This window comes from Lacerta agilis, chromosome 3, assembly GCF_009819535.1.
Source record: "Lacerta agilis isolate rLacAgi1 chromosome 3, rLacAgi1.pri, whole genome shotgun sequence".
NCBI classification, from domain to species: domain Eukaryota; kingdom Metazoa; phylum Chordata; class Lepidosauria; order Squamata; family Lacertidae; genus Lacerta; species Lacerta agilis.
Window position 1 is genome coordinate 48,508,222 of NC_046314.1, and position 24,715 is coordinate 48,532,936.

At 43.2% G+C, this 24,715-nt stretch overlaps 1 protein-coding gene across 1 annotated transcript in view; it reads left to right on the forward strand.

Moving 5' to 3' along the window:
* Positions 1-378: 378 nt before the first annotated feature.
* LOC117043652 overlaps positions 379-24,715 on the forward strand; it is a 66,672-nt gene continuing 42,335 nt past the window's right edge. Inside the window, exons 1-15 of the mRNA XM_033143573.1 lie at positions 379-799; positions 3,394-3,498; positions 3,803-3,935; positions 5,200-5,272; positions 7,297-7,407; positions 9,064-9,177; positions 10,342-10,536; positions 10,650-10,800; positions 19,653-19,810; positions 20,197-20,349; positions 20,869-20,970; positions 21,463-21,624; positions 22,783-22,895; positions 23,409-23,538; positions 23,635-23,838. Coding sequence (XP_032999464.1) covers positions 634-799; positions 3,394-3,498; positions 3,803-3,935; positions 5,200-5,272; positions 7,297-7,407; positions 9,064-9,177; positions 10,342-10,536; positions 10,650-10,800; positions 19,653-19,810; positions 20,197-20,349; positions 20,869-20,970; positions 21,463-21,624; positions 22,783-22,895; positions 23,409-23,538; positions 23,635-23,838 — 2,070 coding nt within the window. The 5' untranslated portion in view covers positions 379-633. The remainder of the gene's footprint in view (positions 800-3,393; positions 3,499-3,802; positions 3,936-5,199; positions 5,273-7,296; positions 7,408-9,063; positions 9,178-10,341; positions 10,537-10,649; positions 10,801-19,652; positions 19,811-20,196; positions 20,350-20,868; positions 20,971-21,462; positions 21,625-22,782; positions 22,896-23,408; positions 23,539-23,634; positions 23,839-24,715) is intronic.

Below are 24,715 nucleotides of genomic sequence, written 5' to 3' on the forward strand. Positions count from 1 at the left end.
TGATTTATTCTCTTCCCTGCACACACCCCAAATATGTTTCAGAGGCTCCCCCAACAATTAGGAGTACATCTTGGTTGAGTGCATCTGTTCCACTAATGGGGTCTGTTCCAGATAGATGCTGGATTTCACCTGAAGAATCTCTGAGTTGCTTTTTTCAATAAAAGTCCCAAACCAGGTGGTAGGAGCTGTGGTCAACCGATAGATGTGTGGTATTCTAAACTTTTTACTGGGGTTTTTCCACCTACTTTTGTCATTTCATGAATATGGATATTTTATTTGAAGTTATTGTTGTATTGTTGTATTTGAAGTGTATCATTGAGATCTTTAGCATATGGGTAATATATGAATAGTCTAAATTAAATAAATAAGGGACACTATTCTAATAGGTTTTCCACTCTTCTTATTTAGCTTCATAGCAGAACTGTCTGCATGCCTACTTTGTCTTTTGCCCTTCAGGGCTGAAAGAAATATTTGTTCCTCCCCTTCTGTGGAAAGCTCCTGTTTTCTGCATTGCAATGGAGCAGTGCATCACCCATTAGTTTTAGAAGCATGGTCAATTTTTTTCAGTGGATTATGTGTATGCATGCTGAGGTTGCTATGGTTACAGTTCGGCCTGCACAAGCACGGTGACGAATGCCTCTGTTGCTACTTGGGTGTTCGATTTCACTAGCTATAGAAACTTATGGGAGACGTGGTTTGCTGCTACAGTTTCCAGTAACACAACAGAGCTTCTCTTTGCTCTGCTGGAGGCTGTTTACCTTCTGCACTTGGGAGGCTGCGACCTTGCTGTTCCTACCAGGTATCATATTGCTCTCAAGCTGTGAGATCTAAGATAAGGCAAAGCATTTTAAATAATTCCAAGGAAATCAGTTGATTGTTTATCACATATACTGTGCTAAGTGCAGTCTGTTAAACTCATTTCCTTGCTTATTAATTCATGCTGTAATTGCTGCATATAAAATTTTCAAAGAAAAGTTTGCTTTCTGTGTCAAGCATTAGCTGACACAGAAGCCAATATGTAGCTCTTCCCTTTGTAAACTAAATAAAAAAATAAACTGAAATAAGTTTTTTTTAATCATCATGGAGATAAGGGGAGAATAATGATTTATTCAATCTAATTAAAAGCTTTAAAGCTGTATTTTTAGTTTCTGTGCAGGTGTGTTGGCTGATAGACTGGATAAGGACTTCCCAAATCAAATCAAATAACCCATTTTTTTTGTCTACTACCCCGCTTTCTCTTCCTTAACCCTTCTGCTGACCGCCCCCCAGCCATAACAACAGGCATTTCACTAGCTGTGTTTTTAAGTTGGTAGACAAGTTTGATCTCATTAATCATGTATCCTTTGAAATTTTATACGCTTTTTTCACAGTGCTGATCTTAATCTCATTACTAATTCAACTTGTTCAATCATGTCTTTGGCCTTTAAAGGAGGGAGTAAAACTGATCAGCTATCATTTCAGAAAATAATTGAGGTCCAGACCTTGGAGACAATGTACCATGGAATAGATATGGTGCTTCAAGTAAGAACTTGCAAGTTTAGTTTTTTAAAAAGTATGGAAAATTGCTTTTTTTCAAAAAAAAGTAGCAGCTGCTCATTGTCTTTTGCTGAGTCCATAAAAAAAATGGTTTAACAAATGCACTTACACACACACACACACACACACACACACACACACGGCTCTCAGTCTTGGTTGTTAACATGGACAGTGTCTTTACTATTATTAAAGATTTCCTTGGTTTAGAAAGGTACATGCCTTGTCTTTTTTTCCAAGTTGCAGACTTTTCTACAGATCAGTTACATTTGTTATGAGACATTAGTGTTGAGTACAGCATAAGGTCAGGAAGAAGGTGGGGGGAGAGGAGGGGTGGTGGTGAAATTTATATTTTTTGCAATGTACGTGTGTGGCCTCGTATCAGCATCAACTAGATAGGTTCTTTTTCTATTCGCTTGTTATATTTCCTTGGTAGTGAGAAAGGTTGGGGGCCCAGGGTATGGTTGGTTGTGGTTGGCTGCAATGGGGTTTGTTTGCCTTTGTGAGGGGAGGAGGGCTTGTTGGGTCAAGTAAGCCAGATTGATTTGTATGCTGTTGATTTGTATGTGGTGTCATTCTTTTTGATATATCACATTATGAATGAATGAATATACTTTATTCGGTCACAGACCAGCATAAAACAAGATATTTGCATTTATAAAAACAATGTAAAAACAATGTAAAAATATATGTTTAAATGGGTACTCATTACATGATGAGGGTATATTCAACATATCCAGCCTGACTTAAACCATGTCCTTAAAATCATTGATTAAACATAGATATAACTAATAAAATTTAGACTCGGGTATCGGCTCTATGAGATAGGCTACTAAAATATAGATCCAACAATATTTTAGGCCACTATTTAAAGTTGATGTACATCACAGACCATCTTTCGACGTATATCTATCAAGGCTGCACAGAATCTGGCAACAGCGTAAGTGATTTCTGGGCTTTCATCCTGTAATAGCAATGAGATATTATGTTGTTCTGAAAGCCCAGGAGACTTATCTAAAATGGGTTGGATAAACCTTGCTCGGACGTCCATATAATACTTGCAGTAGAAGAAGACATGTTCTAATGTTTCCTGCTGCCCCGCACCACAAGGGTATTTCCTTTCTTCATGGGGTATCTTCTCATAACGGCCTTCTTGCATTGCTGAAGGTAATGCCCGACATCGGGCCAAAGTGAATGCCCTTCGCTGCTTTGGAATTTCAAGATTAGCTACATATGGCATTTGGGTGGTCAAATATCGTCTATTTTCACTAATCAGAAATCTTGGGGAGCTGGCCAAGTCAGCTTCGAGAACACTGTCCAACTATCTCATCCTCTGTTGTCCCCTTCTCCTTGTGCCCTCCATCTTTCTCAACATCAGGGTCTTTTCCAGGGAGTCTTTTCTTCTCATGAGGGGGCCAAAGTATTGGAGCCTCAACTTCAGGATCTGCCCTTCCAGTGAGCACTCAGGGCTGATTTCTTTAAGGATGGATAAGTTTGATCTTTTTGCAGTCCATGGGATTCAATACTCAACTTCATTCAGTTCTAGTGTTATGGGGGGGGGGGGTTTACGTGTGTACTTTCTCCATGCTATGCATAATTTTATAAATTTCTGTCCTGCCACAGCTTACTCAACTTTTCTGTAAACTAAAAGGTCCCAAATACTGCAACCTTTTCCAACGCTACAATATCCTTTTTGAGGCGAGGTGACCAGAACTGTACACAGTATTCCAAATGTGGTTGCACTATATATTTGCCACAATGGCCAAATGTGGTTGCACTATATATTTGCCACAATGGCATTGTGATATCAGCAGTTTTTATTTTCTAATGATTCCTAGCATGGAATTTGTCTTTTTACAGCTGCCACACACTGGGTTGACATCTTTATCAAGTTATTTACTACAACCCCAAGGTCTTGTTCCCGGTCAGTCACTACACATGAGTGGAATCTGAAGACGCACATAGGTGAGAGCTGAACTTTTTCTACTTTACTTTCATTTCATTCACATTTTACCCAACCCTATCTGGTCACTTCTAGTACCTTCCAGGTTGAGGAGAAAGTTTCTGCCGCAATGAACTGTGTGCATGCGCATGGGAATGTTTTAAAAACAGATAATTGGTTTTTTAATCAATTTTTAAAGTTCTGTCAAAGGGTGTGTGTGTGTATTTGTCCTATATTGCAATTCATATTTATGCACACAGTTTAGGAAATCTGTGGCTCTATAGCCATGCTGAGTTACTAACCAATATTCCCTTTTTATGAATCAAGGCAAAATGGATGAAATTTACAAGATCTCTTCCACTGAGAGGGTCCAGCAGGTGGAAAAGGAACTAGCTGTACAGCTGGAAGAACTAAAGACAGAAATAGAGGGAAATGGGGATCTTCAGGGGACACAGTACTGGTAAAGAGAACTATTTTCCTCAGACAGAAACATGGTTCTGGTGTAAATGAACTGCTCTGTTTCAATGCAACTCCCATGCATTTAACTGTTTGTTAATTGCAAGAGTAGATGCCTATCTGTTACTATAATAACTATTATTTTATTTATTAAATTTATTAGTCATTTGTTTGCCACCGCAAAACAAAGCAACTCACGTGTTTTAAGCAAACACATGCATTAAAACCAGCATTAAAATACATTAAAACCAGCATTAAAAACTGAATTGTTACTTTAGATTCATGATAAAGTCTCAATTAAAATAAATAAATAAAGATTCTAGTTTTTTTTAAAAAAAACAAACAAACTAGAAACAACCCACCCACACAAGAAGATAATAAATAATTAAAAGCCAAAGCCCTAATGAAAAGGAAATGTTTTTGCCCAGCACCTAAAAACCATGGCGGCAGGTAAGCCTCTCTGAGGAGAGCATTCCCCAAGCAAAGAACTACCACTGAAAAGGCTAATACATGAGTCGCCACCCTCAAGACCTCCCATGGAAGGGGGCACACAAAGAAGGGCTTGAGATGATGATTGCAGCATCCTGGTCGGTTCATATGTAGCATTTATCATACATTGATTTTTCTGTGTGGTGTGTTTGCTTTCTCTACTTCAGTCAAATATTATATTAGAGCAGTGGCTTTCAGCTTTCTCAGGCCCAACCTGTAGCATGGTACTCATTTTCACTTTAGTTTAAAATCCATAAATATTGCTAACTTTACTTGCTCTTTCTAGTTCTGTCCTGCTGTCCCTTCTCAAAGTGTGAGGTGAACTACCCATTGAAATTAAATGGATTAGGGTGGTGAAAACTGTCATAATCCTGCTAAACGTTTATGTTTTGTTCAAAATGTGTGACTCCATTCAACACAGAGAACCTCTTCCAAAGGAGATGGCCAGTCAATCTACCCAAATCTAGTTTCTGAGAGCATCTGCTGCACATCCATTCATCCAATAAGTATTCTGGTGTGCTGCTTGTGATTTATGAATGTGTCAGAAGACCATTTTTCTAAAAGCGGGGACCTGCCAATGGGCAAAAATGAAAGAGTCATCATGGGCAGGGTGGCAGTGTATTCATGATGACTACTGCTGGCATAAACTACCGGTATATGAATTTTACAAGTTTTTCAGATGATTGACTGATGTACTGAATACTAGATACCACATTATTTTCAAGTATTTTGTTGCTAATTCTATGCTTCTCTAAAGAAAGTTTGGTAATCTTTCATAGTTCTGTCCCCCTCCCAAAAGATGTTGATTACTTCAGAAGAGAAAGGGAATTGGCGCTGAAGAAATGTTTACAAGTAAGTGATGAAAATGTCAGTGTGAAAATACCCCATTAGATAACGTTGTAAAAGTCTCAGAGAAACCAACCTCAGGTAATGCTGCAGTTCTTTGCCTCATGCTTAGCTGTCCTACTGAACTCAGTGATGCTTGCCTCTGAGTAAGCATGGTTAGGAAAAGCCTGAAGTTCAGTCTTTTTAGTAAATAATCTGTATTCTATTATTTCAGCTTTTATAGTTTTTACAGGAAAATAAATTGGGGGATACAAGTGCAGTAATAAGCCCAGTGCAGCTTGTAAGAGCATGTAAGACCTTATTAATCCTCTGTGAAGGTCTGGATCCATCTGGCACTGTTAAAGTGTCTGAAGCCCATTGAGACTAATAGGTTGGAAGGCAGAAGGCCAACAGTAGGTGGAGCCAGAGCCCATGACAACTAATTCTAGATTTGCCCCTATTTATGTCCCTGCTGAGTTCTATAAGGTTAACAATGAGGACTCATCTGCAATGTCATTTAATTCATCTTGTTCATTCATTTATTTTTAAGTTAAATGTTTTGCAATAACCATATGACATTCCTACTGGGAGGACGACATCAACGTTTTTTTCCTTAGTGAAAACCTGCCTTTTCACTAACCAGTAGTAGCATTAAACATGAAAAGGTTTTTAAAATTCACTGTTAAAGTAGCACCAGTGGTTGTCCCCCCCCCCCGGATTTTCACTATTGCAGTTGGGTTGCAGCCCACCTTTCTCCTGCCTCCACCTTCTCTGCACGACTCCAGTTCTCATTGTTGCTTCTGGGAGTGATCCTGTTTAACTTCCGGCTGGCTGGTGACTGCAGGTGCTGTAGACAGAATGAGTTGTGTTTTATTAACCTGTCGCCACAACTCACACACTTAATTAGCTCTTTGGGAAAAACCAAATGTGTGCAATGTCAGTGGTACTCATAAGTACTACAACCAAGCAAATAAACAACGAAGGGGGAGGGGTGGAGACTTGGAAACGCCTTTCCTTCTTTGCTATCCAGACAGTGTGTGAGAGAGACAGGTGCTTTCTTTACTTCCTTCTGTCCTTTCCTCTACTTGCGAGGGGCAGGGGAGAAGAAACAGCGCATGTGCTTTGCTGGGTGTGCACGTACATGTGCTGTTGAATAAAGAAGGGACAGACTGAAGAGCAGATGGTTGGGAGGTGGGAAGAATAGCTAAGAGAGTGCAACACGTGTGGTTCTTGAAGCTCCAGGTGGTTAACCATGCACAAAGCAGTCAGACACGGACCTGCAGAGGTCGGCAAAGGACAAATCAAAAAAGAAAACATGGTTTTTCAGGTGCGGTGCAGATGATTCCCGAGATCAAGCGCAAAGAAGCTGACAGCCAGCGCCACTTCTATGTAAATAAGAAGGCAGGCAGGTGGGGTCTGGTTTGGTGGGGCAGTGCCCCATTTGGCCTAACGGTACGGCCTCCAGTGTTTACTTCAGTCACCTTTTGGATTTTTAAGTCTAGTGGGTGTGATAATTAACTAGCAGTGTTTTTTTTCTAATTCTTTAATTCAGAAATTAAGTTCTCCCTATCATAGGGACTCAGGATGAAGTATATTAACTGTAGTATGTCCCTTTCCCCATGGGAACACAAACACTATATTGAACTGAGAAAGGAGAGGGGAAATTCTGGAAAAGGAAATATATTTATGATCTCAACCGCCCTTTCTAGGATCTTCATCTTAATCTAAGACAGTGCTCTTAACCCTCTGTGGGTAATGGGCCCTTTGAAATTCTGATGAAAGCTATGGACTCCCTCCTCAGAAAAATATGTGCGTATACACACACACACACACACACACACACAATTTATTGCTTGGGGGGGGGAATGTGCTAGGTTCACAGACCTCTGAAACCCACTCTAGAATATGAAATTAAAAACAGCTTTAGTGTTCAAAACTTTCAAATGAAAGTGTTTTTGACATGTGTAGAACTCAAGTGCTGCACCTAGGGTGTCCTGAATGTACAAAACTTAATTTCAGAGCAAAATTATTTTTCTGTCCTTCATTTTCAGGTAGCAGAGACAAAGCCTCTTGTAATTCAGGCTGATCTCATGCAGAGGGAGCTAGAGATCTGTCTAAAAAGAGAATATACATTTGAAAGCTTACCTTTGTTACTGCACCAGGTAATATTTGTCATGTTTGTGATTTGAAGACTCGTTTGGCATTTTTCAGTGTGAATTTGCTATCATGGGCAAACAACATGGAATGACGCTTCATACAACTATGTCTGTGAATAAAAATAGGTACCTTTATGTAGACTTTTTTTTTTTATACAAACACTACAACCGATATTTAGTATGCTCACAAGTTGGTTTTCACTGTGGCAGCAGCAGCACAAGGAATACCCTGTACATCTGATGGCAAGGGCATAGCTTCATTCAGCTGATTGCTTATCAAATACCAGGAATAATCAATTGATATTTCCCAGGTAGGAGTTAATGACTAAGGGTGTTTCCCCTTAATTATCAGTCTATTTGCAGGGTGCAGTCTAAGTTCATTGCTCTGCAAGCTGTTCTGTGTGGCAGAAAAGAAGGCAGTTACTCTTTGCATTGTGCCAAGAGCCACTGAAAGAGAGAGATTTGAGAGACTTTAGTTTGATTTAGCTTTAAAAAGGGAAGGTTCCAAACAGCTGCTTAGCCTTGTGACTTCTGTGCTTTGGGGATCTGATACAGGATTAGTATCTGCCTAAAGTAGGATTCTGTTGTGCTCTGCTTATATATATATGTAAACAGATCATAAGCCTCCCAGTGAGCTGCTTTCCCTGTCATCCAGAGGAAACCAGTGCAGCCCCAGGCTTCTTGCTTTATTGAGAAGCGAGGAGAGTATAACAGCAGCAGAGCAAGAGTGATTGTTCCTTTACATGATACAAAATATGATTATATGTGTTCTTCCCCACAGAAGTTGTACAGGGGAGCAGGAGAATGTGGGCAAAGTTCCACATGATTACTTTGACTGGGGATGGGGAACCTCAGGCCCAGTGGCCCAAGGCGGCCCTTTGCAAGTCTTTGGGGTCCATCTCTAGGTCATATCCTCTCTCTGAAGGCCATGCCCTCCGTCACCCTGTTTTTGCACGCTTTTCAATTGATTTTGACTAGAGGGAATATACTGTACTCTTGAACAGTGATAGTTTTCTAGAAAAAGAGGTGCCGGAACTCACCATGAACGCCTCCCTTCTTCTATTCGAACCCACCCAAGAGGTGTTGGAACTGAGTTCCAGTGAGTTCCAGCTACAAAAAAAAGCCCTGATCTTGAACTTTGAACATGTCTGTTGCTTGTGGGATGGAGAGGAGAAACTTCTGAATTGTGTGTGTCCATAACATAGCCTATTGTACAAAGGTAATGATAATATCCATTGCTCCACCCATTTTTTACCTCCGGCATGTGGCCTCTGGATTGTTGCAAGCAGGGAAAGTGGCACTAAAAAATATTCCTGACCCCTGACCCAGATCTTACTTTGGACTCATTCTAGTGCACTGGAATGTTTTGCTTTGCCCCATTTGGACAGCTGATTCCATACTGCATCCTGTTTTTCAAATGCCTCTCCATTCCTTTCCTTTTCAGTATTTTGCATGTGCTAATAAAAGAGGCTTATCAGTGGGTCACTACTCACTGATACACACTTGGGTCTGGCCATTTCCTCCAAGGAAATTACTTTTGACAACCCAAAACCTTTCATAAATCCCAGCACCTATAAATCTATATACAGTACAAATAAAAGAATTCTCGAAGCAATGCTACTCTGTGTGGGGTTGTTTTTTTTAATGTTGCTTTTTGTATAGTTTTTTACAGACAGAATCATGCAGCTGGTCCAAAGCAAATATTTACACATGCTTAGATGGAAGAGATTTTGTCAGCACAGCAGTGTTATTGAGCAATTCTATCCTTTGTACCAGGTATGCTAATCTCATAGTGCCACAGATGCTAAAAATAGAATCATAGAATTGTTGAGTTGGAATAGGTACATAGAAGCTCAGCTGTGAGTTTGGCTTGATTTCCTTTGCATGTAGGGGACAGAACTGTAAATATGTACATAAGGTTGAATCCAACTAAGTCCTGCTTGGAAATAGACCCCTTAAAATCAACAGATGCAACTGACTTACCGTAATCCCATTGGGTCTACTCTGAATATGTATAGATACAACCCATTGTTTTCTTTCTGTATAAATGAATTTCACCTTATAATGCTCAGGTTGACATTATGTGCAAGATGATGTGCCTCATATGTAATTAATCATAATGGGCAGCATGCAGTTGTGACAGCCCTCTATTGCAACCTCATTCTCAGTGTGTAGCTCAAAACCCAGATCCAGTGGCTATCATGCACTTGCAAAAAGATGTTTCCTAACCCCTGTTGCAATATTATCCTTACACTTGGTCATAATGAAGCATGTGCACTGCTGCTTGCACAGCAATGGCAACTCTCAAACTCTTTGAGCTAATGTGAATTTAAGTTAATAATAATAATAATGGTACTGCTCCTTCATCAAGGAATAAAAGTTTCCCTGCTTGTAGAAAACAAGACTGTGAAAGCCTTTTCCCCTGCTATACTATTTTTCTATGTGCAGCAACTGTGCATAGTAACTATTACAAATAAGGAGAGTCTGTGCCCTGGCAATCTGAAGTGCCAAAGTCTTATGGAAGTTATATCATATGTGCCTCTTCCATGTGTAAATCAGTTCTAATATTGAAAACCAGAGGCTTGGGACTGTTAAAAGGACATGGACCATATCAGCAATGCCAGTTATTAAGATGTCAGCAGCCTGTGGTGGTTTTGAAGATATCTATTAAAAGAGTCTTGTGTTCTCAATATTTCTTGGTGCATGGACCTCCATACAGTGAAAAGCTCTGAAGACTTTTTTTTAAAGCCCTTTCCAAAACATTGTTTTTCAGATTTTATCTAGAGGACTACATTTCTCTTCCCCCCCCCACACACACACAAATGACACACTCCTGTTCTTGATTTGAGACTCCTTCTGCGGAGGGAAAGGCTAAAGCAAGGAAGTTCTAGATAATTAATCTTTCTGAGAAAATAATGTCTCTTCTCTCTATCTCCCTAGAAACAAGTGGCTCATATTATGCAGGAGTACAATGATGCTGTTCAAAGGGCAGCAAGATTGTCAAGTGCCCGGGAGAACTTCCTGGTAGGAAGGGAAAATCCTACAAATTTAGTGACCCAAGAAGACCTGGCTATTTACACACAGTGGCTAGTATGTCACCTGCACTCACTTAAGACCATCCATAACTACCTTCAGGTGAGATGACGATTATTGACTGCAAAACTTAATAACTTAATTATGGAACCTTTGGGTCCCACTTGTGCTTTGCATACAAACACTAAATGCAAAAAATGTGTTCCTCTCTGTAGGTACTCCAGTACTTGCCTGTCTCTCATAGAATGGAGATTAACAGACATCCTGTCTGGGGTGATGGTGATAAATTCAAAGCTGTTGGCAAAACTGTATATTTGTCTCCCAGTATCCAGCACTCTATTCACTCTGACACATCAGCAACAGGTGGTAAGAAGGAATTACCCTCATGTGCCTTAGGGCCTGTTCTGCCAAGGGGCAGGGTTCTCCTTTTTTTGAATCTGGATCCAATAAAACACACAGATGGAAGAAGAACACAAAAAAAAAGTATGCTTTAATTTTCTAGATACAATCAGACAAACGTAGCGTACCTGACCGACGCCCAAACACAAATCTCCTCCTCTTCTGCCGCCCGGGGCTTCAAGAGAGCAGCGGGAGAGATCCCTCACACCAGAAACCCCACAGCACCCAAGACCTAGTCTGTGGCGAAGCCCCAATCTGTCCCCTCCATTCCCTTGCTTATATAGCTCAGTGTTTTTCAACCACTGTTCCGCGGCACACTAGTGTGCCGCGAGATGTTGCCTGGTGTTCCGTGGGAAAACATGGGCAGGCGGTTGCGGCACTGGCGGGAGGTGGCGACGCTGCTGCTAGCGGCAGGTGGGCTGGGCGCGTCTCCCCCTCGGCCCACGGCGGCGGCGGGCGCCTTTGACTATGAGCTGCTCCTCCTGCGGCGGAGCCCGCGGAGCGCCTTCCTGCCCAGTGCTCACGTCTTCGCGGGCGGCGTGGCGGACGCGGCCGACTTCTCGTCCGACTGGCTGCAGCTGCTGGCAGGCGGGCCGCGCTGCGGACTGGGCTCAGTGCGGGGCGAGTGCCCGAGGGCGCCGCTCTTCGCTGCTGAGCGCCCGGAGCTGGGCTCGCCGCTGCCGGGAGACGTGGCCTTCCGCCTCTGCGCCATCCGCGAGGCCTTCGAAGAAGCCGGAGTCCTCTTGGTACTGCCCGGGCCGGTGGCTGATGCCGCCGCCGCCGCTACCACCGCGGGCCCGGCCCGCCTGCTGCCAGCCGAGCACCTCCCGCCGTCCTCGGGACTGGCTGAGTGGCGGCTGCGGGTGCAGCGGCAGCCCGGCAGCTTCTTGCAGCTGTGCCGACACCTGAGCTGCGTGCCCAACATCTGGGCACTGCGCGAGTGGAGCAACTGGCTGACCCCCGTGCGCCGTGCGGGGCGAGGCGGCCGCCGCTACGACACCGCCTCCTACCTCTGCTGCCTACCTAGCATTGGGGCATCTGCTGCTACCAATGCTATTTTTCTAGAAAAAGAGGTGCTGGAGCCTGGAACTCATCACGGACGCCTTCCCTCGTTCTCTTATAATGGCGAAGGCGCCCACCTGAGAGGTGCCAGAACTGAGTTCCTGTGGCTGGGGGGAGAGTCCTGACTAGTACTATAGTTGTTATTTATTATTATTAGCCTGGTGGGGCCGGGGCAAGGTGCGCCATCTTCACATGCTCAATTCAGACATGAGAAGAATTATCATTTTTATTATTACTACTACTACTATTATTGTTATCTAATGGTGGTGTGCCTCGTGATTTTTTTCATGAAACAAGTGTGCCTTTGCCCAAAAAAGGTTGAAAAACACTGATATAGCTGACTTAAGTTTGATTGTTTTCACCTGGCTATCAGGCACCATTCCCGAATGGTCAGGGAATCAGGCACCTGAGTGTGGCTTGGCCAAGGTCATTGGCAGCTGAAGGTGTTCTCGACTAATTGCATCCTCCTCACAAGCAACCTTACTTTGCTAATTAGAGGAGGAAAAGGGAATAGGACATGTAACCTGACTCCTCGTGATTACAAAGATCTTCCGCGAGTTTCCACTACACTCCACCCCTTAACATATCCTATTTCCTTTTCATCCTCGGTGTCATTTGATTGAGTATAGCCCACATAGGTTGCACCTTTGCATACAGTTGCTTAATTTTAACAAACAAAAAACAAGTGAAGATCATGGAAATACATATAATCACCAAAACAATGATAACCGGATGCAAGGCCAGGTTCAAAATATTGGTCATGGTGGGACTCCATCTGGAGAATATGTCCCACCAATGATGCACAGTGAGATCCCCAACATCTCGCATCACTCGCACTAACTCTGCTCCCTCATGTTTAATTTTTAACATCATTCCTTTAATCAAATTTACAAAGAAAAAACTATACTCATGACTATCTATATGATCCCCCCTCAATCTGTCCTCTGGGATCTTTATCCCGCCAACTCCCCTGCGTTATCCGTTGTATTCCATGTAATGGACCATGACAGCATAAAATTATCATACGTCCATGGGATGGAGAAGTTCAGTTGTTTGGCAGACATCATCCATGTCCCCTGTCCAGTCACATTCATACATCTGCCATGGATGCCGGGGAGCCATCGCCTTTGAGACAGAGCTGGTTGTTCACACAGCAGCAGCGTAGTCGTGTTCAACTCAGGAGGATTCGATTGATCATAGATGTGCGCACAGAGGCAGACTATTACCCACCACCACCAATTCATGGTGTCCTAGAAGCATATAATAAGAAAATTATTATGGCGTATTACAAAGAAATAGAAGAGTCATTATTCTCGCCGCTTCAGCTTGGCTGCATCTAAACATATGGGTGCAGTAGCATTTGCCAAAAGCACCCAGTAGGTGGCCCCAGGTCCCTTACTAACAATCTCTCCAGGTCTGTTTGGCTGATCGGGGTATACCACCCATACCTTCTGTCCAGAGGTGAGAGTGGTATCTGTAGATCCAAACTCTCCTCTCCTCCTGACAGTAGATGGAGGTGGACCTGGTGCTTCCTGAATATCGGGTACACTGATACGCTCGCAAATGAGTTGCGCTATTCGTTGTCCTGTTAGCAGAGATGCATCTTGAGTGCTGACATTATGGAGGAGCACCTTTACTTCTCCTTGGTAGTCGGCGTCCACCACCCCTCCTAAAACCTGCAAGCCTTTTAAAGCTAGGCTGGATCGAGGTGCGATGCGCCCATAGGTTCCATGGGGAACGGTGACCCCAATCCCCAAGGGTACTAGTACCTGCCCTCCGGCTGGTACCACCACATCCTTAGGGGTTATGAGGTCAGCCCCAGCACTATCGGGCGTCGCTCGGAGGGGTGGCTGGCCATAAGGTTGGAGTTTCCAGACCTTTAGGTACTCCACTGGTGCTGGCGCTGGCAAACTTATCATTCGTTGCAATGGTGTTTGGCCAGCGCATAGTGGACGGCTATTTAGTTCAAATTCCGCCTGATCTAGAACTTTACCCCACCCCTTCAGGGTATGGGTGGGGGTCAACTGTTTAAGCTTTTGCTTTAGTAACCCATTTAGCCGTTCTACCAACCCAGAAGCCTGTGGGTGGTGAGGAATATGATATATCCACTGGATATTCCATTCATTTGCCCAATCTTTTACCTCTCCCCCTGCAAAATGACTCCCATTGTCACTCTGTACCTGAAGGGGCGCTCCATACCTCCGTATTAACATCTCCAACCCCTTTATGGTGTTCTGCTGGTTCGCTCGTGCGCAGGGGTAAGTCAAAAGATACCCTGAAAAGGTGTCTACCATGGTTAATGCATACTGCCAACGTCCACATTTGGGTAAGGGCCCTATATAATCAATCTGCCATATTTGCCCAGGACCACTTCCCCGATGTAATTTTCCCATGGGTGTCTTAGACAGAGGCATCTGTCTCACCTGGGAGCACACTTGACAATTAGCAACCACTGTGGCAGCGGCACTCACTGAACATGGAATGCCTCTCTTGATGGCCCATTCTTTGGTGGCTTTGGCCCCCAGATGCCCTGCCTTGACATGCGCCCAGCGTGCTAATACCAATAACTCTTCGTCTTCGTCTTCTGGAGTAGCTGTCCGTACTCTTGCTAACCGATCAGCAGCCTGATTGTACAGGGCAACAGGTGTCCCTGTTGTATGTCCATCTACATGTCCAATGTGCATTTGTACTTTTGAGAGCATTTGATCCAGTTTTATCCAGAGGTCCTGCCCCCACAATGGTCGGTTGTGGATGCAAAAGCCATCCTGTTTCCACTTTGGAAACCATACAGTCAGCCCTTTAAACACAGCCCAAGAATCAGTATAGATATATACAACATCCCCTCCTTGCTCAATTGCATGTTCCATGACCATTAATACAGCCATTAGCTCAGCATATTGGCTGGACTTCCCTTTTCCTCCTCTGGTCAGAGTAATTTGTTTTCGAGGATTTAAAGCGGCGGCACGCCAGACTCGCTCATTTCCCTGGTAACGGGCGGAGCCATCGGTGAACCAGACTTCGTCATGAGTAACCTGCTCATACGGGGGAGCTTCCTGTGCTGGGGGATCTTTAAGTTCTAAGCTAGGAATTTCTTGGATTTCTTCCCCTGTAGGAGTCACAGCCAACACTTGCTACTGCAGTGCGCTCACCCCATGAGAACCAGGTCTAGCTCTTTCTGCAATATACCACTTCCACTTTATAAGGGAAGATTGTTGAGCTCTCCCTACCCTGGGACTGGTAGAATCATCATTCACCCAAGCCATGATAGGAATGGCTGGTCGTAATACAACAGGGTCGGATCCAGTTAGCCTAGCAGTTTCAACCAAGGCCCAATAGCATGCTAAAAGCTGCTTTTCAAAAGGGGTGTACTGAACCGTGGGCAATTTACGAGACCAAAATCCTAGGGGGACGCGCTTCCCCTGCAGGCTTTTCTGCCACAAGCTCCAGACTGCAACTTCCTTGCGAACCCCTGCTTCCAATAATTCCAAAAACATCTGCTTCCTCGTCACCTTAGGGGTGGAGGATGTTTTATCTGTCCTGGTGAAGGACTTCTTATCAGTCCCTGATTTTCCCTTCTCCTGTGCTATTCGGGCGTGGGGTTTAGCGACATTTTCTCTCTCTGCCTCCCCTAATTGTCCTATCAAGAGAACAACTTCACCAACAGGTCTCCCTTGGGCGGGGCCCAGCAGCGCTAACAATGGGCCACGCATATGTGAGGGTGCGCCCTTTAACAGCCGCGCCCTCATACCGGCAGTGAGACGCTGACTCTCTGGTCCCTGGAACCCTTGCTGATAGATCCCAGCCTGCAAAGCCATGCCACGCAGCTGTTCTATGGCTTCCTCAATGGTTTGCCAGGGGCCTGGCTGTTCTTCCCAATCCATTGGGGCGGGGTATCTGGCGTATACAGCCTCTACACACCACTGAAATAGGGAACCTGTTGCACCCAAATTAGGCATGCGCAAAAACTGATTAACCAATGTATCACGAGATAGGGTCCCCAATTTTACCAACTCCTCCCCCGTCAAGTAAAGACTGGTAGTTCCCTGGTCCCACAACCTAACCAGCCATTGGCTCAACCCCTCCCCGGGTTTTTGCCTGTTTGTCTTTGCCATTTCCGCCAACTCCTGCTGAGTGTAATCCCGTACTATCCGGGTGGCCTGGGCCGCTTGTGGGTTACCTGGCGGTCCCTTACTCTTGTTGGTCACTAGAGGACGTGCCTCAGCAACCCATTCCTCTTCATTCCCCTCATCTTCTCCCTCTGTCCATTCTGACTCCTCATCACTAGAATCCCAAATGTCCCCACTCCATGTCTTGGGGTCCCATTCCCGGGAAGCAATGAGGGCTCTAACCTTCCGAGGGTTAGGGATACACTTCTTTCTTACCCGCTTTGGGTGTTTCATTTTAGCGAAGCGAATAGCCATAGTGGCAGCCCGCTCCTTAGCCAGTTCTTCCCTCCCCCGAGCGCTTTCTAGCACCTCCTTAAGAATTGCCTGCTGGTCCTTTAAAGCAGCGATGTCCTCTAATTGCTGCTGTACCTTCCTCTGAGAGGCTTCTAATTGCTCCCAAACACTCCGGAGCGCAGTGAGTAGGACCCATCCAAGCCCCCCCACTGTCTTCTGCCCCGCACCTTTCTCTATCCCCATTAGCTGCAAACACTTAGACACAGCCATAGGGGTAGCACCTCCAAACCCAGCCATCTCAGCATCCCATGACACTGGTGGGGTCAACTGGTTCAAAATTTGAGCCACTGGTGCCCAAGCACTAGTGCTGGGCCAACCAGGGATATGGCTCTGGCCATCCTCCTGCCTAGGGCTTTTCTTCTTCCACCAGGGCATTGTCTCCAGATCCTGCTCACAGCGCCAAATGTTCTGCCAAGGGGCAGGGTTCTCCTTTTTTTGAATCTGGATCCAATAAAACACACAGATGGAAGAAGAACACAAAAAAAAGTATGCTTTAATTTTCTAGATACAATCAGACAAACGTAGCGTACCTGACCGACGCCCAAACACAAATCTCCTCCTCTTCTGCCGCCCGGGGCTTCAAGAGAGCAGCGGGAGAGATCCCTCACACCAGAAACCCCACAGCACCCAAGACCTAGTCTGTGGCGAAGCCCCAATCTGTCCCCTCCATTCCCTTGCTTATATAGCTGACTTAAGTTTGATTGTTTTCACCTGGCTATCAGGCACCATTCCCGAATGGTCAGGGAATCAGGCACCTGAGTGTGGCTTGGCCAAGGTCATTGGCAGCTGAAGGTGTTCTCGACTAATTGCATCCTCCTCACAAGCAACCTTACTTTGCTAATTAGAGGAGGAAAAGGGAATAGGACATGTAACCTGACTCCTCGTGATTACAAAGATCTTCCGCGAGTTTCCACTACAGGGCCTCACTGTACAATGTAGCAATACTGCATTAGTTTGCAGTTGTTGCATGTGGTCTGTATGTATTCCCCAAGTTTCCCTTCTGTTGTTGGGATATTGCATTTTCCAAGCATGCAAACTGTTATATTGATGCTGGGGGAAATACAGAGTACTCCCCATTTGTTTTCTGTCCATTGCTAATTACGTGCGGTGTGTGGAATTGAGCTGTGCAAGCATCACAGTCTCCTAGAGAAAAAGGAGACGGGCCATAGCTCAGTAGTAGACCACCTGCTTTGGATGCCAATGGGTCTTGGGTTCTGCCCTTGGCAGGGGTGCCTGTCCCATTTCACCACCTGAGGTGAAATGAGAAGATAGCCCACTGCTGCTAAAGCCTCACTTACTGGGGTTGTGCAGTGACAGCTTCTGTTAACATCTCCAGAAGTCTCACAATATCTTGCAGAGTTCTCACAAGATTGCGCCACCACACAGAATTTCGCCACCTGGGGCAGCTGCTTTAGTCTGCCTTATGGGCAGGTTGTCCCTGGCCCTCTGCATCTTCAGGTAAGACTGGGAAGGACAAACCCTGTCAGAAATCCTGAAGAACCACTGCTAGTCAGTGCAAGCGATACTGAGCTAAGATGAATCAATGACCTGACTCAGTATAAGGCAGTTTCCTGTAATCCTATTCCTACAATTTGAGCATTAACAAGGGCATACCATACAGTCCTTCCACTCTCTCAACTTTTCATTCTAAGCAAAGGCCATCTCAGGATAGCAGCCAAGTGGGGACATGTAGACATACCCAGACCGCATCTGGGCATTTATTTTGAAAGGAAATGAACTTTTATGGAGACAGAAAGTTAATCATGATGATTTGCTTCTTTGCTGTTTACTTTCAGTGATGTGTTGTCCAGGACCATTTATTTTACAGTGTTATATTAAATAAGGTCTCCAACTTCGTCTGCTGTATAGATCTAAACTAGATAGATTAAACAGAAAATTGATTAAGCAAAACATTAAAAGCTAAGATAGAGCCAAGTGTAGAATAGGGAGACAGATGGCCCATTACTGCCAAGCAGTGAGTTAATAAATTAGATTACATATAACTCTACAGATCCTCAGGAGCCTTATTGAACTTTAGCAAGTTGTTGCATGGTGATTAAAATTCTTGGTGTGTCAATGAGCTGCTGTACAAAGGCCACCTGTGTGGTATAGTTATATCTGGGATTCATAGTATAACTTGGAAGAAGTTTATCATCAGAAACAAAAGGATACCTTGAAGGGCTGCTGCAAAAGTCTTGAAAGCACAAGACAGAAGCTGGTTACTAGCTCTCAAGCTGTATTAGTACAGTTTGAAATTGAGCTCAACAAGAACACTTAATAAGGAACTGAGGCTTATCGTGCAACCCAAAATAAGTGTTGACTCACCAAATATTTTCATAGCAGGGGGCTGCTGTTCAAGAGTAACCATTTTTTGTTATGACCCCAGAAGACAGTTACAAACAATAACCTTTTGGGGCACCACAAAGCACATCCACATGTTTAGAAGAGTGTTCTCTATGAGGTTAAATAGAGTCATAGCAGTCCCAACACTTAGCACAAGACACTGACAGCTGTGTAGGTTCATGTTAATAATTGGCAATATATGTAGAAGTATAAGGAACAGGGAGTGTGCATCTCTCTGCAAGCACTTGTCCAACCAAATCATAAACCCACATATCCAGACGGATGTAATGTATAGAAGATGGCATAGAAGTGTCTGGGCCAATGCTTCATTTTGGTGTGATATACTGTCATACATGGTAACATCATCATCTGGGGTTATCACGTGCTAATGAATATTGTACAAAAATGTTCTGATGGTTGATAATTGTTGTGGTTCTTGAATGGGAGAGCCTTCCAGTTAGGGAGGTATACCATACAAGATGGGCCAAAGCTTACTTTGGAATGCAGGGGCATATAAATCTCAGTTCTTTTAAGTCATTCTATTGAACTCTTGTTTCAAACTGTCAGGTGAATAAGAAACTGGGAGCTCATGCTGCCAAGACTTTCGCAGCAGCCCAACAATATTTACATCCTTTTATTTGTGATTTTAGGCTTACAACCTGGCCATTCAAAAGGCTGGCCATATACTTTCCCACCGCTCCAGTCTTCCTCAGTGGCCTACTGTAATTTTAATAGTTTAGGGGTGTGGGTGTCATAGCTGTCAACTTTTCCATTTTCTTGCGAGGAATCCTATTCGGAATAAGGGAATTTCTCTTAAAAAAGGGAAAAGTTGACAGCTATGGTGTGTGTGTGTAATGATGCACCACCAGAAGCATAAATTCACCTGAAGGCAACTTGGCAGCATTACAAAGTTTGTTTTATGCACCTTTTCAGTTTATTCTTGCCCTCTTATAGGATTCCAAGCCAGGGCTGCCACCTGCACACTTCCCCAACACACTGCAGAAATTGAGGAACTAAAGCCTCAACTCAGACTTTTACTTTCTCAATTTCGTATCAACTATGATGTGGAAGACCTGAAGCATTCTGCTGATGAGATGGAACTTTTTTGTATGGTAATTTAATGGTTGCTCTTATATTACTGTATATAATATGTATACTGATGTGGCCCCTCTCCTCCCACTGAAAGTCTACAGCTAAAAGAATAAACTGTTCTACCAATCATTTACTTTGATATCAGCAAAGTTAAGTCTTTAATTATCTCCCTTCTGAATTTTTTATGATCTTCCAAAGTGTAATAGTAAGGAATTTGGGGCAAAATCCAGAGAAATATAAGTACAATTAAATCCCATTTTAAGTCAATAGAAATTCATTATGATATTCAATGAAGCTTAAGTGCATACTGCTCCTCTCTTTGAACTATCTAACATGGTAACTATTTTGCAGTGCTCAGTGGAAACCTATGTTTACTAGTAGGACATCTTTTTCCTTGGATGCTTAGGTCATGCATGAGTTTAGAACCATTTTCAGTAAACAACAGACAATGAGAACATTTCCTGTTTACGATGCCGGAACGCCTGGAACGGAAACCTGGGGTATCAGAGACCCCCACATGGCTTTGAAAAAGAGAGCCAACTGGATTCCTTTCATAAAGGTAATAAGACCTGCATTTGGGTGTTCTGATAAATTGTCTGCTCAGGCTAAAGGAAGCTGCTCTAAAGCATCTAAATTCCCAGCTTCTCATTAGCAAACCATGTGTACTCATCTTGAGTTGGATTAAATGGTCTCAGTTCAAAGGCCCTTGTCCAGAAACTTGGCATGTGCAGAAATATGATTGGCTGCTACCTTTGACAGAGCTGATTGGATATTTGGACAGAGTAGTAGGGTGCCTGGATTCATCCCTTCCACAAGTGGTTAGCACTAAGAGCAGCAAGCAAATGGTAAGATCTTTACACACATTCATTTCTGTACAACATTGGCACACCTGGATCAAGCCCAAATCTGCTGAGTGCTAGTTTTTTCTTTCATGCAAAACACCCTTTAGTTCCTGTACCTTTATGTGCAAATTTGTGAACACAAAACAATTCAATATGTCCCAATCACCTGTGCTGCATTAGGATGAGGAATGTATTTTCTTTATGTACCTTACACATGGTTTTTTACTGACGAGCAGATTAAACCTCACCAAGATCCATGGCAGCAAAAAATGTTCACGAAACTGAAGCATCGGAAGAAGGTTGATGAACTGCTGCAGATTCAGTCAAAAATTTTAGAGGTAATAAAAACTGCTGAGCAACTTGTTTCTCCACTCCCCACTTCCATTTTTTGCATTTCAAGGTTCTTGGTATATTTGTAACTTGTATCCACTTCTATCAAACCTGTCTCCAATTTGTGTGATATGTAGCAGGTTTACATAAAATTATTTATTTTTACTTTAAGTGAATCAAAACTCTTTTGGGTATTTCAGGATGAAGTTTTAAAAAAGTCAGCATGCATTAACAGGAAAGAATTCCACAGTCAGTGATTCCAAAGACTGTTTTTACTCAAGACATCATGAGCTTTCATTTTCACATTTTGTCTATGCGATCTATAGTGGGGTGGTGTTTTTTTTTTTAAAGTACCGGTACTCTTACGTTATGTCTAAACTTATTTGCCATTCCTGAAATTTCAAATCATTCAGTTGGATCCAGACAAAGTTAGTCTATATTATCTGAACTGTGGCTTCTGGTTTTGCTAAAAGCCAAAATATGTTACTGTGACAAACTAGGTTTCCAATCCAGAACAGGTGATGGAGGTTCTTCAGGAGCAAGCATCTGCAGTGCTAGAGCCAAGATCAATGACATCGGCTTTTGGTACTTTTACACCTTTTAATTCACAACAATATGATCAAATCTGGAACAAGATTTACCACAGCTCCAGATTCCATCAGGTAAATATGCAGAAGATTTTATAAACTGAAATTTGTGTAGGTCTCTATAGGGATTGTGTATATTTTCTTTTGGAATGAATTTTGTTACTTTTGAAGAGAATCCTCCAATTCAGGGTAAGTTCTGATATTATGTGACAACTGTAAGTTCTAATATTATGTGACAAGTTCTAATATTATGTGACAACTGAGCTCCCATTTGACTACCGTGTATTTACGAAACTGCTGTCCTTGCTTTATTTTGTGATTACTTGCATTTTGCTTCATAACAGTTTGACCTGATAAAATGCCACCACCAAATTCTTGCCTTTTTATTACTTCAGACAATCAGGCGACAATATGAGTCATGACAATAAGATTATCACTCAGCAGGGTTGGTTTCATGAAAGCTGAGAGCATCATTTAGGATGCATGTATGACTAATATCTCAAGTGGAGTCCTGAAAGGTCTGCGTTCCAAATGGAGTCCCACCACCAGTTACTTCTTTGTTTGTTGGTTACTTCGGCAGTGTAAGAGATTCTCAGTCTGCTTTGAAGTAGATAATGGTTTGTGAAAGTCCAAACAGGAACATTTGTTAGAACAGACTAAAAATCACAGAGCAGTGTGCTAGCTTTTGAATAGATCATAGGGTGGTATTCAACAAAGTAACTGTGCTAGCGCAAGGATTACCGGTAATACTAGCACAATGGTGTTTCTCTCCCTTTCCATCCCTATGTGTGCCATGTGCAATCCCAATATATATTTGGAGGTTGGGGAGAAATCCAGAATACATTTTGCGGGGGCGGGAGTGCAGGAAGAGAAGTGGAGGAGGATGTTCCATTGCATAAGGAGAATCCTTGTCCTTAGCCCTGTGCTGAATACAATTCAGAATGTGTGACAGAGGGATCCCACCCAACTCCTTGGAAAATAATGGAATAGAATGGAGAAATCTGCTTGGTACTTCTTTTTTGCAGTCCTTAGTAGGTAGCAAAGGTTGATCTCGGTCACCATATATTGCTGCTGTACTTGCCATTTTGATAGGTCACAAGTTGTACAAGCAATAAGAGAACCAGTGGGCTATGATGTAAGGATTCCTTTGTTCATAATTTTATAGTTACAAAAAGCTTGAAAACGAAAACTTTTTGTGTTTGTCTATAATAACTAGCTCTTAAATATGGACAGGAGCAAACCAGTGATGATGTTGATAATCCTACCATGGCAACTGGTGAGAAGGATATGGGACATTCCAACCTTAACAAGACCTCTACTTTTTCAAGAAAGAAAAAAGACACAAGGTGAAATGAATATTGCCGATACCTCTGTGTGTGTGATGCTTATGTTTAATGCTAAAAATGAATGAGCTGTACCAAAGCTGTCAAAACACAAATGGAAGGGCAGCTTCTCAAATTGCCCTGTCTCCTTCCCAATGTTGGGCAAGCACTTACCCAGGCATTGGGAAGGAAGTAGGAGGGCTCTAGGACCCTGACAGGGCCTCACACCTCTTTCCCAAAGCTTGATTTAAGGGGAGGGCGTCAAATCTGCCTAGTACTGGGCAGCATATTATCAAGGTCCGCCCCTGCGTATGTGTATTCACTGGCACCACCTTAAATATGATTGCGCTAACACACCCTCCTGGGCCTTCTAAATGTTGTTCTGTCCTGGAGGTTTCCATGTGAGTGATTACAGTAGGAGCTTTACCTCCTAGAAAGCAAATATAAAGAGATTGTGCAATTTAGATGTAACTGAGAATCTCTTTGAGTAACAGTAATTTAATTAAATTTCTCCTTCTTGGTAAAAAAAAAATGTAGTTACACAACGACCTTGCAGCTGCTGGGGTTAGATGAGGACATAGAGGCCAGCAGCAAGGGGCTTCCCATGAGGAAAGGAGCCTATTTATCTCTCCTTCTTTTGCGTCACTTGCAAATCCGAGAGCTGCAGGTAAAAAGAAAAATCATGTTCAAATGTTCATATTATGCAAGACTGTACATAATAAGACTTATTTTTATTTCATCGTAACCATCTCATTTGTACTAGAGAATTTGTTTGGGCATCCTCAACTACTTCAGATCCGTTGAAAGAACCCTAACCATCAGTACCTCGGGTCTTGCCTTGCGTGCCGGCCATCTCGTCTCCACTGCTGAAGATTCTTGTTGGGTAAATGCAGCCAAAGGGGGCAGAGGTGCCTATGGTGGTCTTGGTTCACACCCCTATGTGCATTACACACCAGCTGACTATAAGGTGAGGCATTTGGGTACTTTGTAAAATACCGTAGCTTCATAGACAGACACATGAATAAAAATAGGTGCAGCACCAAGGTCAACGGGTGCTCCAGCTGACCTTGCATGCAGAAGGGCCCTGGTTCAATCCCTGCTGTTTCCAGCTCCAAAAGTGCCTGCCTGAAACCTTGGAGAATTGCTGCCAATCAGAGTAGAGGATCTGAGATAGCTGGACCAATGGTCTGACTTAGTGTAAGGCAGTTTCCTATATATATGGAGTAGGTCCTGCATGTTAGAGGATATAGCATATGGGGGCATTTAGGGGAATCCCCAGTCTCCTTACAACCCCAGCTCTATTTACGACAAGCTGTATTTACCCAAGCTGATGAAGTGCAGGTCATAAAATCAAAGCCATTTGCCTTATGCGGAAATGCATTTGGGTGTTCCACATCTGACACAGAGTTATAGATTTCTTATCTCTGTTCAGTGTTCAAAGCAGACAAATTAACATTAGGCATATGCCTTCATTATATTGCTTTCAATGCCAGCCAAAGCCTTTTTTGCTTAGCCAGGCTACCCTGTTATGTAATTTTCTTGTGCACATTTGCTTTTCAAACTTTATTTTTCATTTGAAAAATAATTTTATTCTATCTACTGTTTTTGTCTGCTTTTATTGCTATTGTTAAATGGCTGTTTTATACCATTTTATGTAAACCATTTTATGGAGGGTGTTTTTTAAATTAAGTGGTGTATAAATTTCACTAACTAAATAAATGCAGCAAACACATGCACTCCTGTACACTGCAGCCTCCCCCATTACTAGAATTACCACCCTAATCATGTATAGTCAGAAGTACCCAGGGCCGTCTTAGAGGGATCAGCTGCCGTGGCGCGGCGAT